General features: G+C 39.5%; 1 protein-coding gene across 1 annotated transcript; it reads right to left on the minus strand.

The window, feature by feature from the left end:
* Positions 1-1,691: 1,691 nt before the first annotated feature.
* LOC117291877 (protein Wnt-1-like) lies at positions 1,692-15,458 on the minus strand. The gene is made up of 3 exons (XM_033773820.1): positions 15,225-15,458; positions 4,931-5,196; positions 1,692-2,276 (listed from the first exon to the last, which is right to left on the minus strand). Exons 1-3 carry the CDS (start codon positions 15,382-15,384, stop codon positions 1,737-1,739), a joined length of 966 nt encoding a protein of 321 aa, XP_033629711.1. The 5' UTR covers positions 15,385-15,458; the 3' UTR covers positions 1,692-1,736.
* Positions 15,459-19,033: the final 3,575 nt, after the last annotated feature.

Here is a 19,033-nt window from a genome sequence, read left to right on the forward strand (position 1 = left end):
AACTGGCAAACTAAAATAATCCACTTAAGCTATTGAAGGCACATTCGTATCTAAAACGTTATCAATACTATCGGCAAAATTCCAAGTTTTAGCATAACAAAACGAACATATTTACAATTTATATTACGAGCTTTAAAAAAATCAGTATTTTGTCTCACAATTGTACAAGAACTGTTTATATGCACTGGACACGATTGGTCATTACTCAACATTTTTGTTAGCATAACTTACTTGGTGAACGAGCAATGGAGAGCTGTTGGTGTAGTATAAAACATTGTGGGAAACAGCTCCCTCTGAACTAACAGAGTTTTTGAGAAGAAAAAAAGTAATTTCTCACTAAAATATTTGAATTGAATTCGAGACCTCAGCTGAGGGCATCTGAAAGCACCCAACTTGTGGGGGAAGGGTGTTTTTTCTTCCATTATTCTCTCGCAATTTCGACGACCAATTGAGCTCAAATTTTCACAGGTTTGTTATTTTATGCATATGTTGAGATACACCAAGTGAGAAGACTGGTCTTTGACAAATACCAAAGGTGTCCAGTGCCTTTTATGACAGCGAACATGTTTTATAAGCATCACGAGCCACGTGTAACTTTTTAAAAGCTTTTTCTTTAAACATGCCAAGCTAATAAAAAACAAAACAGCTTAGTTAAAACGAAACGGCAGGAAAACACATTATAATAAGTTTCCACAGCTTTTATATGTTGATCATATTAATTTTTTATACAGAGTTGCACATTACGACTCTGGCGAGTTACCATAATAATTCCTTGCACAAAAATAAATCTTTGATCCTGCAATTGTTGCTAAACATCGTATTAGTTTTTAGCTTTTACTAATTATTTAACTTGTGAAACAGGGTTTGTTGATCGAAACTGGTTTGTTGATCTCACTAGGTGAAGAGATGTTTCACCCGTCTGCGCTTGCGCAAGTGTGTTTGCGAAAAGGTCTATGGCAAAGGGTTATTGCGCCCTCTGTTGATGAGGTGTGACAGTGTGGTTATAATCATTTGACTTGCAGTGGCGTTTTTTTTTGTATGAACTTTAGTGTTTTTTTGACGGCAAGTCTAATTCCTAATACAGCACCGTCATAAGAATCGTCAATACAGCACAAAATGTTAACTAGAAATCAACAAATGGGGGCGCTGTTGCCAGACATCTAGACATGTACATAGATGTGTTTTTTTAATGGCAAGTCGTTTGATCCCAGTCTGAGGCAAAGACAGGCGATTACCATAGTTACAACCACGTTCAAACCTAAACGACAGATTGTTGATAACCTCTGAACAATAAAGTAAAATAGATATTGCCAATATTCGTATGGTTTGTATTGATACCAATGTTTTTAAACTTTCCATAAAATGTCGTGGATGGCCTTTTTATCGAAGCCACCAAAATGATATCACCTCTAAGATTAACCGGGCAAACATCTTTGTGGTGAACACACAATTCACTCGCACACATCAACACAATTCACTTAAATATTGATAAAGGTATCATATAATATCATATTTACATATAGAAACATAAAGTTCATAGACCATGTGTCACGGTTAAAATAGTATGTATCAATTCGAAGCCATCAGACCCTTTTTAAAAAAATAGTTTCCTTTTTAAAAAGTATTTTGCCCAACGTCTCCTGATGTCCAGTTTTCTCTACCAATATTTTAACACGTGACACATGATTTTAAACAAAATATTTGATTACCGAAATACTATTATAAATTATGACTTTCTACTGGCATCGGTAGACGGTCCTTATTGATGTACACTCCTGGCATTTGACTTTGCAACACCAATGAAAAGTACAGCTACATCTCTCCTTAATCCGAACTTGCGAGCCGTCGTAGTCTCTCCCGCAGCACATCAGATCACACCCGTCCACCCCTAACGATGTGTTGTTGCACTCCCGCCCCACCGTGCCGAGAGTTCCCGCCCTCTCGTTCCTCACACAGAAGTCCGGAGAGTCGTCGAAGTAGACCAGGTCTCGTGGGCCCGGCGGTTTGTGGTTGGAGTTGTACGGTTGGAAGTTGGCTTCGGTGCCGCCGTTATCTGAGCGGTCGCCTCGGTCCCTCCGATCGCCCCGATCTCCCCGGTTGCTATTGCCTCTGACTCCCTCGTTCCGTAGCGCGACTCTGGACGCACCGTCGAAGCGATCCTTGAGGAATTCGCCTACGGAGCGGAATGTGGGAAGTCGCATCCAGCACGTTCTGATTGTGCAGCTGCCGGACATTCCGTGGCATTTACACTCCCGACGCATGTCTGACGAAACCGTCTATTCAGGAAAAGAAGAAAAATATATATCAACCATCAATCGCAACTAAAATCAAATTTGAACATCAAAACTGTAGCTATATAGGAATCTGTTGATTGTATTGTTCCCATTCTTTTAGCAGACTCTCCCTTACTTTAAACAACTTCATGAGCTTTCGTAGCACATACAAAAAACTATTTCATCGGTAGTTGTTGCTACGAAAGATCGCATGGTGTGTACCTTCCTTGTTAAACTCAAGTATTACACTCATTTTGGGAACGGCGCTTTATCAAAATCCACGGAGGTGCATGCACACCAATCCCAACCCTTCAACAAGACCAGATCCGCATAATTATAGACAAAAAAACAGTCAACTCAAAGAGAGAGCAAGCTTAAGCAATTAGGTCCAATGTATTCTTCAAATAGGAGACACTTCCAATCAAAAATCAGTATTCCGCTTGCAAATTTGGTGAAGCATGGGTTACAGATTTATGAAAAGCGAGCAGCAGCCCACCAAAAAGAGAGGGTCGTGATTAGCACCTCAGATAGCAAATCCTGCCCTCAATCACGGCTCTTGCCCCCGCAGCTATTGCCCCACACACAGCCCTCGCCCCACGCAGCCCAGATTCCCTTGAAGTGACTCACAATAAGCTTGTCCTCAATAGCATTTTATGGGGGGTCCTTTGACATTCTGTAACGCCGACATAATAAATGACAGAATAGAGCCGCTTCCTTTTATAAAAAAAGGCCCCTCATCTTGTTGTATTAAACCGTTTTTATTCGCTTTGCTTCAGAACTTTTAATGACCCAACTAAATTGTTGGAGGCAAAACTGCCAACATTGTCTCAGACAATGGTCCACTTTTGTTTCGGTTTAAGGTCCTACTAAGCACTCGTTTACGATCTGTACCGACGGGGCGATTGAAGACACGATTGGGGTCTGTAATTTGGACGTGGATGCGAACAAGAGCGGCCGATGCACCGGACAATTACCCAACACAGCCCTTCAAAATGCTTCTTCTTTCTGTTACAATTTGAAGAAACACAAACAAAAATGCTGCCCTTTTTATAATAAGAGGTTAGCGGGTCTCTTTTGATTAGGGGGGAAGTTTGGTTTAATCGGTGAACCGCCCCACAGCAAGCGGTTTACGACTTGGGTGTCGCCGAGTTGACGGAATGAAGTCGATGGCGCGTGGTGGTCCAAGCTGAGACAACTTGCTTCGCAATTACCTGTTTTTTGTATTTAACCGAAAACTCCAACCCGTATTCAGAGAGTTGGGTGTTTTCATAGAAGAAAAAAAAGGTGTTTTGCCCGGCATGGCAGAGTCATAAACGTCATGAATAACATCATTTGTATCGAGTATTCATTTTAAGATTGGTTCCTTTTTGCTTTTTTTTATTCGTGGGAATTGTGCAGATACCGATGGGGCCAATTAAACTGAATAAAGGAAACCGTTCCAGATATCAAAGGGGTGGACAGTCGTACGTTGTGATTCACCAGGTGTAACACAATAGGATTTTAGGAGCTCAATCCATCTGATGTTATAGAGAGAGAGTTACAATAACGAACCAGTAATTGCAATAAGAAGATAACCTATACATAAAGGTTGTTTAAATATACCGCTTGACGGTGACAGCGATAATAAACGATTCCCTTCCCAAGAAAACGATGGTGGTTTTAGAAGAAGAAAAACCTGCATCATGACACAATCCGGTCCCGACAAAGACACGGAAAAGTACACACACAAAAAGAGACAACAAGACTGATGATGGCTCTTCCGGTGCAGCAAATGAAAATAGTCTAATAGATGTTAAATTTGCATCGGGGATAAAGAATATGCATTTTGGTTTTTACCCATACACCGATGTGTGTTAGCACTGTATACTCAGTACTTTCCCGGGTTCTGTGAACAAAATATCACAGGCATATTACTCGGGTGGGATTCGAACCCAAAACCTTTGCAATTCTAGAGCAGTGTCTTACCAACTAAACTAACGAGGTTGCCCGGTAGCTAGAGGCAGTTCGAATCCTATGTTTTAGCAGCGGGCTGCAACAATTTAATAGATGTTAAATTTGCATTGGGGACAAAGAACAGAAGTGTGTGAATACTTTGGTTTTTCGCACCCATGCGCCTACATGTTTGAATTTTTTAACATAAATGTTACATTTCTTAATTTGTTAACTTATTAAGTTCTTTCAGGGTGCAAGAAATTGTCATCTGCTCTATCAATGCAAATATCGTGGGTTCGAATCCCACCCGAATGATTTGCCTGTGAGTTTGTTTTACAGAACTCGTGAAAAAGTAAAAAAAAAAGCGTCTGAATAATTCGCCTTTTCACACCCATGCGCCTATGCGTGTTTGTATTTTTTAATACAAATGTTACGTTTCTTGATTGGTTGGCTAATGAAGTGCTTTCGGGTTGCAAAAACTTGTCATCTGAAGTAGCAATGCAAAGGATGGTTGTTGGTTCGATTCCCACCCGAGTAATTTGCCTGTGGATTTTTTTTGCACAGAACTCGTGAAAGTAGGCCTACTGAGTGTATTCACATCAGTTTCAGGGTAATAAAAAAAAACTATATTTTGAACTTGGCATTGTGGTGGATTTTGTTATGTATACTTTTGTAAAACAAAAGTCTAACAAAATCAATTTTTATGAAAAGAAAAGTTTACCCACCAGTCTTCCAACTTCGTTATTGTGTATATTCATCATGAACCTCAAGTCCCGCCCTTTCTCGTCAGCGTCGACGAACTTCTGCGAGAATCTATGACCGAAGGCTATGTTGTCACTGCACCCGCCCCACTCCCAGTCTTCGTCACTGGGTCGCTGGTACTTGTAATCGCAGGTGCACGTCTCAAGGCTCCCTTCACTGCACGATCTAGCTACAGAGTGGGCTACTGCAGCGCTGGTGATGGCGTATATAAAAGATGTTTCTCTGCATGCTGTATGGAACGACAAATTCAAAAGAAACAACAACTTTAATGTGGGATGTTGTTTACTGACAAAAAACAACAACAATCATTGAGATGTTTTGCCCCCCTCCCTTCATACTGAGCCCCACCCCCTTTAAATTGCAATGAGATAGTCCTCATGCTTGCAGTCAGTACATTGTTGAAACATAGGACCACAGCCATTATGCAGATACAGCAACAACTTAAAATGCAAAGGGTGTTTTATTTTCACCAAAAGCTGCCACGTTTAAGACGTTTATCTGTCCCTTAAGACACCAGAGTATCAAGGAAACATTGGTGTCAACGGCTGTGTAGTGAACGTATGCATCAGGTGAGTGTAACGAAATGAGTAACAGCTTATATGGAGTTTTCATTTCATACACAAAATAAATTAACACACATTCTCAAGATGCATCCCTGTGGAGACATTTTGTGTTCTTTCTATATTGTCCCTGTACTTAAGATTTTCTTATCACAACATTCCTTGTGGAGCACCCCGGTCTTCCCTATAAAGTCCCTTTACTTTCCCTTTTCGTTATGTGCTTGTCTCCAGAAGGTACCGAATGTGAGAGCAACTTGAAACAGAAAAGCCAAGTTGTCTTTCCACTTGTCTCATCTCATTTTCAAAGACCTGCTTTTTTCCCTTGTGCAACTTGATAACAAGCAAAATGTTTACAAACTTAACCGCTTAAAGGTTCAAATTAAAGGCAGCAAAATAAACATTCACATTGATAGTGAGCTTGTCACCACCGTATTTTATTGGTGAAACATACTCTTTCTGTGGGCAATGAGCGATAAAGACCACAAACACTGGCAACCATCATTTTGGGTTCTCTTTAACATGTAGCCAAATCAGGCCTGCATGCTTCTTCTTTTGTTTTTTTTTGTTTTTTTTTTGGGGGGAGCAAGGGGCATCAAGGCATTTTCTCCTGCGTAAAGGGCACCTTATGACGAACGAAAGCATTTCAAAGGCACCAAGGCAATAATCATGGGGCATGGGGGGCAATTGCATTCATTACCTTCAAGTATCAGGTCTACATGCCAAATTATTTGAAAATGAATGTGAACTCTTGGGTGTCTGCCATCTTCCTACCCCGTCCCAGAAACTACGCAAAACAAACACCAGTTGAGTGGACATTCCGTAAAGCAAAGCACCCAAAACAGTTCTGATTGGATTTTATCTGTTATCCCATTACACTATTGTCTAAATCCCTGCCACCGTTTTATAAAAACTGCTCAAGTGGGTTAATCAATTGAGTCTAATCCATTGGTATTCCAACCCAACAAAAGGTAATGGAGAATTTATATTGTGACTGTATAGCCGAGCGTGGAGAGAAGACACACTAGATCGCTCGCTCAGGGTAGGTACAAATAAACGCATTTATTCTACACGACCAACTCCGGGAAAAGTCAATGTAGGAAACATTATTATTTTGGTAAACTGTTTGTTGTCGCTTGGAAAACAGCACTTGACAAGACAATCGTGTGAAGTGCTTAGACACATTCGTGGGGACACAAGGACGTACGGGGTCCTATGGTGGGTCACTGCCGGTCAGCCGTCCGAATGATTTGGTGTCCTAAAGTTACGACGTTGATGGAACTGTACATGCGAAAATGCTCTTAAGATGTGTGGATTTGTGAAGTCTGTCATGTTGTGTTTTGAGTTGTCACTCAGTAAATGCCAGAGGTTTTTTATAATGTAATTTTACATTTTATATAGATTGTTTTAATTTAGTGTTTTTACACGGCAATTGGAAATTATTTGGGATAATATGACCAGAAAAAGCCAAAATGTGCAGTGAACACAGGTACACATAAGTCAAGGACCGATGCAATAAATACAGATGAAAAAATAACAAAAAGAAATTCAGCAAATAATATATACATTTGCCTAACTAAATAATTACATTAACTTAACCACAAGCTAGAAATGAAACTGAAAAGTCATTACAAAATCAAAATGTTAAAACATCATGGAAATGTGTTTTTATGACGTTGAAGAAGTTGAAGACCTCCCATATAAACGTGTACTAAAACGTACATGGCAATGCCTAGAAGGAAAAATTGATAATTTAGAGAATTTAGTCAAACAAACCGCGTAAGTAACGACAAATCTGTACAAAAACTACCTACCATGCCCCAAAATGTCTGTATTCAATTTCAAAGTCATCATTATGGGGAAACAATACGCCTCTCTCAATATTTTTGCATCCGTACGTCACAATTCTTACCCAAAACGAGACTATAGGCGCAGCCACTGCAATTGGTGGCTGACGTGCGCCTATAGCCTCATTTTGGGTAAGAATTATGACGTCATGCATGAATATTAAAGGCAGTGGACACTATTGGTTATTGTCAAAGACTAGCCTTCACAGTTGGTGTATCTCAACATATGCATAAAATAACTAACCTGTGAAAATTTGAGCTCAATCGGTCGTCAAGTTGCGAGATAATAATGAAAGAAGAAAACACCCTTGTCACAAGAAGTTGTGTGCATTTAATTTCGAGACCTCAAGTTCTAAATCTGAGGTCTCGAAATCAAATTCGTGGAAAATTACTTCTTTCTCGAAAACTATGGCACTTCAGAGGGTGCTGTTTCTCACCATGTTTTATACCATCAACCTCTCCCAATTACTCGTCACCAAGAAAGGTTTTATGCTAATAATTATTTTGAGTAGTAACCAATAGTGTCCACTGCCTTTAAGAGAAGCATATGGTCCATGGTTTAAAGTAAATCCATAATATGGCACGGGTTGTTTGTTGTTGTTGTGTTGTTGTGTTTTTTAAGACCGAAACTAAGATTCTGCGAGACAGCCCGGAATATCGAAAGGTATCGCCACAAAACAAAATATTGCGAAGTTGTCCGTTCGGTTTATTTTGACGAGACCTTTTCCCCCTTGACTACTTTATCCCCATTGGGACGCTTAAAAAGTGTCAACTGGTGTTTCCTTGTTGCATTTTTGATGATGATTCGAGGATTCCGGTTCCATTTGAGCCGTTTTTGTTTCGGTTTTTGGGAAGAGGGACCGGTTGTGCTAGAGCGATTATTGGTCACTGAAGATTGAAGGATACACCAATCCGGGGGATCGCGTTGGAGAAGTGTCTCTTTTCGTCGGATACGCAAGACATCAATATGTCCTTCGGATGCCAAATAATGAAGAATGAAATGATGCTTAAAGGAAGTGCATTTTAAACAGTTACGCTACGTAATAAAAACAAGGACAGTTGAGTCGTTGACCTATATTATATCGTCAGAGAACACCAATGTGGTGTTGTGGCTTATGGGTTTTTTCTTTCGTGTAATTGCATTTGGAAACATTTATTTGTGCAATGGTGTAATTTTGTTTATATTCTTGAGTTGTCAATGTTGTAAAAATGTATGCCGTATGTATGGTTTTACAGACCCTGGAAACTATTGGTAATTGTCAAAGACCAGTCTTTTCACTTGATGTATCTCAACTTATGCAAAAAATAACAAACCTGTGCAAATTTGAGCTCAATTGGTCGTCACAGTTGCGCGATAATAATGAAAGAAAAAACACGCTTACCTTGTCACACGAAGTTGTTACTCATTCTAACTTAGGACTAGCCTTAATTTTTTAGTAGGACTAGTCCTAAGTTATGATAAGTCTTCACACTTCCATCCAAGCAGCAAATACGCTTTCCAGACTAGGGCTTTTAGCCAAAACCGCCATCACAAATACAATTTATGACTGGTATATGCTCATTTCTGCTAAACAGAGTTTTTAAAGCAATATTTTCTGCTTAAAAACTCTTTGAAATTGGGTCAATGAGTTTAATATTGATGAGTAATTCATTTATTATTAAGGAATTCAAATCCAGTTTTAGTATAGTGAGTTCCCAGCTACATTTACAGTAATTGTGAAATTTTAGCAAGCAAGATTTTCTCCACGAAGAGAGGTGCATGTATTTATAGAAACTTGGTTATAAAACTTGTGTGGCATCCAAATAGCTTCCCATGTTTCTCCAGGGATCCGTACCGGGTGAAAAAAACACCGGCCCGAGATTGATCGGTTCTCATCACAAAAATGTCGCGTCCGGTACTCTCGCCATATTGGGAATCCATTTTCCAAGTAAGGGTGACGAATTAGGGTCCGTTTTAGGTTAATGGTTGAGGTAAAAAGTACCGAAAAGAGAATAAATAAGCCTTTGAAAAAAATAACTACAAATATATCCCCTTTTTGACATGTTCATGTCAATTTGTTACTCGTTTAGGGCTAAAATGTATTAACACGGGAATGCAATCGAAAAGAACAGTGGATATTTGTTCTTTCTTGTCAATTCTTTTCGTCAAATGCAGCATCAGCAAAGTATCATGACCCATTACTATATTTTATACCCCTTTGCCATAGAATATTGACTTCATGTTTGATTTGTAAAGGCCACAAATTAGCAAATTAGTGATTTCAAAAACCTGTGATTGTATTTCTTTAAGAAATTTGTTTTCTTACTTTTTTTTTGTTTTTACCCATACACCGGTGTGTGTTAGTACTGTATACTCAGTACTTTCCCGAGTCCTGTGAAAAAAATATCACAGGCATGTTACTCAGGTGTTTTTTTTCTTCTTTTTCTTAATTTGATTTTCAAAAGCATTGTTTTTAGGACAAGGATCCAAGTACAGATCATAGCCACAAGCTCCCTGTACACGAATTCGAATCACATAGCTTAGCGTAAACGTAAAACAGAGAAATAACGAGGGCTTAACAATAGTGTAAACCCCTTTTAATATATTGGATAATCGCTATAACAGACGAACGAAATACATCGGGGACTAATCTATCAATCAGTTCGTACGGAACCTAACGATTTGGGAGTCAACGTTATTTGGCATCGGCCAACAAAAGGACTTCGCCATCGATAACTGTCACTGCTGGAAATTATTTTGTTATAATCGTCATGAGGCCAATGCACTCGGGATTGATACCTCTTTTTAAAAGGCTTGTGGCTACGCGATTACTTTTTAAATAGTGTGCTTACTTTGGGAAGTGGCTATAGAATGGCTGACAAGATAGAAGACGGAGCCGTAGCCGCTGTGATGAAATGGAACAGTTGTGTCTTACTAGTTGCACAAGCTATTTTGTGTGTGAGAAGGCCATTCTGAAGCTGTGACGTGTTTCACGTATGTTTTACGAAGTCTCGTCACACCCGGGCCCAATTTCATAGAGCTGCTTAAGCACAACATTTTGCTTAAGCAAAAAAAATCCTTGCTTAGTAAAATCAGATTACCGGCCAAAAATCCACTCAAATGTTATGCTCAATGTATATGACATAAAAAAATTGCCAGTAACATGTGTAAAATAAGCGAGCTGTTTTCGTGCTTAAGCAATTTTGTTTGCTTAAGCAGCTCTCTGAAATTGGCCCCTTGGCCCTATTTCAAAGAGCTGCTTAAGCAAAAAATATTGCTTAACAACTCTCTGCTAAGCAGCGATGCGCAGGATACCAGTCACAAAATAATGGTACATGTGAGATTTTTAGCTGGTAAACTTATCCTGGGCTAGTATAGCTTTGATAGGCTTAGCATCTTCTTGTGTTTAAGACGCTCTATGAAATCGGGCCCACGTGCTTGCTGATTAAACCGTTTATCTTGTGTATGGTGTGCAAGTCTGACGTCTAGTTATCACTCACTGACTACACTCGTACTTATGTACAGCAAGTCAAAAACTTAAAAGTTTTAAATTAAACATCTACAAAAAGATGTATTGTAGCCATAAACAGTGCATAACAAGGCAATTTGCATTAACCTCAAAGTAGTCGCACTGATAACCATTCCATTACGCACTTATTGTACATCCCAATGGAGTTTTAAGGGCACTGGTTACCTATTCAATTTGACATCGCAATCAAGTCGTACGAACTGAACCGAACTCGGATGGTGAGCGATGGTTTGGATGTGACCTTAAAAATGCATTTTTCTGTACTTCTATAATAAGTGCACTTTCGGGGGCGGGTGAGAGGGTGGGCACCCTGCACTGAATGCCATTGGGCCACAATGTGCCGCTACCGAATGTGGTATTAACCTATTGGTGCTTCAAAACGACGTCTATTGTTTGCTGTGGTTTAAGTTATGCCTATAGTATGCCAATACAGACAGTTCTATAAATATCATGCATTTTAAATTCCAGTGCATTGGTCACTCACCATAACTATACTTTCACAATAGGTTTTATATCAATTCTTCAAATTGAACTGTGTCCTTATTATTTTGTTACGCACTTTCTTTTTTTTCAATTTCATTTTCACGAAACAATTAACTCCATATTCCATGTAAAGCAAGAATTAAAACAACAAATATTGACAGGAATCTACAACATTGGTGGCTATACACAAAAAGTAGACCGAAATCAGATACTTTTGACAAGTTTACTCAATAACAATATTGATATTTGTTTCGTTTAGGAGACGTCACGTCTTGTATTATTGGTTTTTATTTTTTATGTTGATATTAAATTTCATGTTTATTCAAAAACAAGTTCACGATTGGTTTTCCTTTTCATCTCCAAACTTTAACCGCTGACTTTGTTTGACTTTACCGACCGGCTGCGCTTGTCGGCCCCGGTTCCATGTTAAACGCCAGCGTGTTGCCCCGTCGGCTCACCCTTTGTTCTTGGATTAGATTTCCCGCCCCAACCCTTTCCCATCAGAGTAGCCACCTCAGATTTCTCTGTGGTTTTTGTGTTTTTTATTTCATGGTGGAAAATTTGTAACCAATTTCCCCCTGTTTCCTAGCTGGAGGTTGTCAGATCGGAGGAGTGGAGTCTAAAAGAATACATGGAAACTCTAGAAGAATGTCTGTTGTGTCAAACAATAATTAATATACAGATGACGCGCAGATAGCCGGAAGATATTTGAACAGCAATTAGCTATGAATGATGTTTGGGGAGGTGTTGGTACACCACACTTAGGCTACAGGTGCATCTTAAAGGCACTGTAAAGATAGTATAAAACATTGCGAGAAACGGCTCACTCTGAAGTAACGTAGTTTTTGAGAGAAGTAAAGTAGTAATTTCTCACTCAAATTATTTGAATTGAATTCGAGACCTCAGCTGAGGTCTCGAATTCAAGCATCCGAAAGCACAAGTTGTGCGACAAGGGTGTCCAGTGCCTTTAAGTATATTATTTCATTAAAAACTATGTTGTTTTACTTTAAATATGAAACTGATATAATCTATAGGTTTGTTTGTTTGTCTTCATTATTTTGCGGTTTTTGATATCATTGTTGTTACCACTTTTGATTAACTTTCGTGTAGGTCCAAGCCGACTCTCTTGTTTGTTTTCCGAAATATAAAAAAAAAAATTGTATTTGTTATACAATATAGTCTGCCTTTGAATTGAAATAAAGTGGCTCTAATTCAATTTGACCATGCGCTCAAAAATCACAGGATGGCGTTTCCTTGTATTCACTCCGTACATCAATAATAACTAACTTCATAAATGAAACCCATAACAGAACACCGGGGAAGAATTTGCAAGGACAAAGGAGAACCGATTTCTGAAAATCAAAAAAGCCCTGCACGTCATTCAAATAAAATATCCACAAACTATCATTGAATTAGCATCCGGCTGTCGTTGTACCGGGTAGTGTAGCGGGCCAAACATCCTCCCCGAGCCCCGGAGCTGCGCGGCGGCCTTAAAACGCAAGCAAAGGCGGCCCCAAGCCGTGAGTTGATTTTCGGCCAGCCTGCCGCCCGCTGTAAGGCGGATCGAGTCACATCACCTCACGCCGAGTTGATAGTTTTTCTCATCAAACTCGCCACACCGCCAAAAATGTTACTGTAACATTCTCCTGTTGATCGGGGGGATGTTTACAAGGCCTACAATTGGTTTTTCCCTTGTGTTTAGGACCACCGCGAGAGTTACGTTTTCTGCCGAGTGTTAGACGAGCGGCAAGTCGAGGTGCATGAAGAATTCCATGAGGTTGATTTGATTACCATTGCAAGCCGTCTCGTGCGGCGCTTCGGGTACCGTGTTTGCACATTATTTTCCCCTGTCAGCCATGAACCGAAATTCGCTCTGACAGAATTCAGGGCGTTCGGTTCAATGTACATTTTGTAACCGTAAACTACTTTATTTCTTGAGTCCCCAGAGAAGAAAGTTTGTAGCACTTTCTGTTAAGACTATTGGTCATGCTTACCGTGTTCTTACCGTGTTTTGCCCTTCAATTAGCGTACAAATTGTGCTGCGGATTCTTAAAAAAAGTGGGCTAACTGGGATATTAAACGGCGTGGTATCCTTCATTTGTTCAAAGAATTAAACGTACTGTTTTTAACTGTTTTGCAGTTTGAACAGTTTGATCTGCTTTAAGCTTGTAATGAAATTCTGAATCAATGAGAGTATCTTGAAGTTTCAATTCACAACTCTGATTTCAGTGAGGGATGCTTTAAAGTGTGATTAATTCTCTTGTTCACTCTTAAAAAGCCGTATTAACAACCTTTAATTTCACTCTGAATAAAAGAAAACCAGAGGACAACTCGCCCGTCTAATATGACGTCATTTTAGGCCACACTATGACGTCACTACACAACAACATTCAGACATCTGTCTTTTTTACGTCATAAGACAAGGCTAACTTTCCCAAAGCTTCTTAAGTCCAAAGAGTAGCAAAGCATGATTTATTCGCTGGTTAATTTATATCAGAATACGATTACCAACCAAAACACCATGGAACCGCCGCATGTACCATCGGTTACACACCTATGTTCCGAAATCCCTATGTTCCGACACTTCTATGTTCCGACACTTCTATGTTCCGACAAACCTAAGTCACAAAGTAAACTACGAGGACTTTTCGTAATAAGGGTCGGAATAGGGGTAGGGGTGTCGGAATACAGAGCAGTCACCGTACTCCTATGTTCTGACACTCACACCCATATGCTCCGATACCACTGCATGTTCCGAGGCCCATATGTTCTGACACACCTATAAGTGTATTTTCCTAACCCCAACCCTAGCATAATATAAATTACGAGTTTTTTCCGTAATATAGGGCCGTCAGAACAGGGGTGTCGGAATATAGGGCAGTCATCGTACTATCTAGGTGCTCATCGCTGACTGATCTATGTTCCGACACCCCTATGTTCCGACATCCATATGTTCCGACGACTGCCTATTGATTTACATGCATAGGGTTAGGGTTGGGAGTATGAAAAGCGCACTAAGGGTGTTGAAACATAGGTGTGTCGGAAGAAAACATAGTTGTGCAGGCCTGATACTTCACGGAGGCATTGCCTCCATGCCCCCTGGCCATTGCCTTGGTGCCCGTGAAATGCTCCACAGTAGAAAGTTACAACTTCCTCACAGGGTGGGTGCCATTTACCAAAGAGGAAATGTATTGGTGTCCTTGCCCTTTCAAAGACGAAGCTTACAGGCTTAGTTGTGTAACCGTGTTGTTTTGGACCTAGACCATTTGTGACGTCATTGACATTGATAACATTGATACACCGGAATTTGTCGTGTATTATGTCGTGCGCAACGACTAAAATGCTCCTCTGATTGAAAAAAAAATTCTAAACATTGTCAGAAACAATCTTCTTCATTTAGAAGAAGCTGCAAATGTTTTAGATTAAATGATTTAGTATCCTGTTGGAATCTCCTGTGTACGGACCACTGATTTAATTTCCTTCTTTAATTTAAACTGAACATACTTCATAATGAAAAACACTTGAAACTACAGCTCATGTGCAACTGGTTGTTAAAACTTGGTGAAGAAATTTCGAAAACTTGAAGATGAAAATTGCGGAAGTTTGTTCCTCATCGGTGGCTTCGGCCCCTTTAAACAAAACCATAAGCCACCTCAGGCCTCCATGCTCCCTGGTCAATGCCTTGGTGCCCTTCAATAGCTGAAGTTGAATTTTACAATTTCCTCATAGGGTGCCCTTAACCAAGGAGAAGATGCGTTGATGCCCTTGCCCTTTAAAAATCGAAACATACAGGCCGGATATCTTTTATTTTAAGGGGACCGCAAAACTCCTTCATCATCCACCACATAAAGGCCGTCTTACCTGTGTTGAGAAGTTTCCCGAATAGACTATTTGGACCCTGGACATTCTTCATGGTCGGACAATTCCACCGTCTGTCTTTGAACTGGTACCTGCACTCCGTAACGGCCGTTTTCACGGCCTGTGAAATTGCCAGTAGGATACCAGGGTTGTCACGTACCATCTTCCGTTGACGTTTGTTGAGGGGCCGAAGCTGAGGCTCCAGATAGATTTCCGTGCCTTGTGTGTCGCTCACTATGTTGGATTTCTGTGGGTAGGTTGCGATACTCCTGGGAAAAAAAGAGACAAGACTTTATTTAAAAAGTGAAAGAGCTAAATAAATGTAGAATCTGGAAAGGTTTGTGGTAACACCATGTAATGGCTGTCTCTAATGAGATGGGTTGGTTCTGAAAAGAACCGTTGGTTTCCTATCGAATTTCCACCATGCAAAGTTTCAAATCCTACTTTAATGTAGAATCTGTACTCATTAACATGTAAGCCTACTATAAGTTTAATTTTATTTAAAAACTGCGGAAGGGACAGTGTCATAATCATAAAGTTATAAGTAACAATATTATAATTACTTAACATTAAGTCATATAATTATGAGTTATTAGTCATACCTATGACTTGTACTAGGTCGTAATTATGAGGTTTAAGTCACAATTCTGACTTACGCAAAATCATAATTAAGAGATAGGTAATAACTCTGAGTTATGCACAATCATATTATTAGTCATAATTGCGACTTGAGCTATAAGTCTGACTTTAATTGTATGCTTCCATAAGATACTCCAGGGTCTTACTCAGATGTAATCAAGATCTTGAAGAATGCAGCCCATACGTTATTATTTACTACAGAAAAGTGTCATTATTTTGATAAGAAGTTACACCAAAACCACGAAGAAAGATACCATACCTTCACAAGGCTGATTTCTTTGAAGAATGATTTACGAATCTTAAATAAATAACCTAAAGCTATTAATAAACTGGTTCAGACCTTCACTATGTCACACTTTGATTTGTCTTCCAATAAAATCAGTATAAACATGTCCTAGCTTAGATAGCAACATCCCAGTCTGGTACCCTTTTGGGGGGGGGGGGGTGGAGGCGAAGAAAACCAATGTTCAATGAACATGACCAAGATGGCGGCAACATTGTAATGGCAATGAAGGCAAATACACACAGCATTACCTATGTCCAATTAAGGTCAAGGGATTTCCAAGACACAGCCTTCATGTTCCTGACCATACAAGGGGATCAAACAAAAATAAGAAACCAGACTAGTCTGGCCCTATTTTGGAGATAATACAAGAATCAGTATTCTATGTTGATTTTAACTCGACTCGACATGACAACGATGATGGTATACCATAACAAATCATTCTAACCAAACAGAGATTGACAAAACATGACATACTGGAAGGCTAATTAGTATTCAATGCTACTTTATGTACACAGGCAACATGACAAAGATGGCTGTCGAACCACGGAGGTCTACGAGCCAACAAAACTAAGATGGCTGCCAAACCACGAAGGACTACAAGCCAACATAATAAAGATGGCTGCCAAACCACGAAGAACTGCAAGACAAATAACAAAGATGGCTGCCGAACCACGAAGGACTACAAGTCAACATAACATATATGGCTTCCGAACCACGAAGGACTACAAGCCAACATAACATATATGGCTTCTGAACCACGAAGGACTACAAGTCAACATAACAAAGATGGCTGCCGAACCACGAAGGTCTACAAGCCACATTAACATACATCCATGATGTATACCAGACACATCAACAGTCATCTCGCCATCACAGTGACCCGAAGGTGAGGATACCCTTCATACTAACTCTTAAATCACCGCTGTAGGTCCAACATAAAAAACTCCAGATTTGTCATTGATGACTTAACGTGTAATGAAACGATAACAGAAAAGCCGTCATTAAAGAAGTTTTTATGCTTCCACTTGCGATGTTATTCCAGCGCGAAGTATTTTGATGTTGCATCGCCAGTGAATATAGGTGCACCTTTTGTTCGCCCAGTGAAAAGATTTTTGTAAAAGTTTTGTAAAAGTCTTCAGTTAGGAGTAAACGTTGTTTACAGAGCATGTAATACAATTTCTTGCCCGGGCAAACCCAGTTCGCCGTATTCACATCGTAAGATAAATGAGGGTTCGAATCCTGGCGGAATCGATAGCTATTCAAACGGTGTATATTTTAGTTGTACACTTACCGAAACCCGTAACACAATTATTTCGTACAAGAGAAGCTGGTCAATCGACAAGACCGAGGAATCATATTCAACATAATCATATTTATACCTAAACTGACAAATATCCTCAAAAATTATTTTGTATATTTTCAAACAAAAAAAGTCAAAAGAAAATTAACCCTATCTGATATGCAAGGTTTGCCAAAATATCGTTTTTCCACCATGCAAAGTTTCAAATCCTACTTAACCCTATCTGGTATATAAAACCTAAGTGTAATGCATACCAAACTAAACCAATCAGGACTATAATTTGTCGATACCAGCTTTCTAATTCGCTGATCAAGTTGTTCCTATAAAGTTGTCCGTCCCCTGTGCTTCCCCAACACCTTATTTGTTGCATTCGAATTTGAAATTCGCAAAAACGAAAGTATAAACACGAAAATAACTTTAAAACTTTACGAGTGAGGCTACTCATTTGTATGCGCCAATCCTAACAGCCTGACAATGTGGCTTTGAAGTTCGGTTACCAACATATGAGATCGCTCCAAAGTCATTTTATGCAGCTAATAAATTTGGAGCCAGTGAGACTGTTTTTGAGGCAGTCCTATCAAATGAGCTTCAAAATGGAACGACTTGGTGGTAGTGTTGGAAGGGTGAAGGTCTAATGACGGCAATAAAAAGTTTGTTTACTAAACGAAACATAAAAAGAACTTTTCAATCCATCATGAATGAAAACATTTGTCAGAAATTTTATCGAGAAGACCAATATAAAGATATACTCTTTAAAAAAAAGGAAAACTAGACCAGTCACGTTTGTTTTTGTCGTATAATCTTTTTGCCTTTCAAAATCCTAAACAACCAGAACAATTGTAAGTAATTGACCACAGTAAAACCAAGTGTTTGTGGATATGATGTAATTTTTGCGATATTTTGGCGACGACCTAAACGTGCTAAAACATAACTACCGTTATATCGACATTTTAAACATGAAAAACTCCAGCCATCCTAAATTGGAAGACACAAAAGGTCATAATTGTCCATCACGATATACTGTTCTCATATAATATAGATCAATGGTCTTAACTAACTACTGCCTTTACTGTTAAGCATTGCCCAAGTTTCGAAGCCAAGGTTCCGGCTTCAGTTAAGGTCGTGTTTGTTCTGTTGAAAACGTACACGGGCTTTCATTCGGTACGGACAAAGCCTACACGACAAAGTAAGGTATTCGAAAAGGGTGATTCATCAGACAACGATATCGCCATTTTGAATTCCCTTTAAAAAGCTTTTATCCTTTAACATAACGGAGTAGATGTAGTGTATTTAAACATGCTTGGGGTCCATTTCACATCATTATATTGATACCTAATAAGTGAAATGGATAGGGACCTTACTCTGAAAGGAGACCTAAAACCACAATGTTAAACCGCCACAGAAAAGGTTCCCGCAGGTATGACAATGGATAGGGGGGACAGCCCTGGGCTAACAACAATTAACTCTTAATGCACAGTCGTCCAGGATTATCACGTTTATATGGGGAATCCCTGCTGATGTATGTGTACACAACATGTGGGGGTTGGAATTCTTTGTGTACAATCCCAGTGATCCTTTATAATTTGT

Source organism: Asterias rubens, chromosome 6 (genome assembly GCF_902459465.1).
Source record: "Asterias rubens chromosome 6, eAstRub1.3, whole genome shotgun sequence".
NCBI lineage: Eukaryota > Metazoa > Echinodermata > Asteroidea > Forcipulatida > Asteriidae > Asterias > Asterias rubens.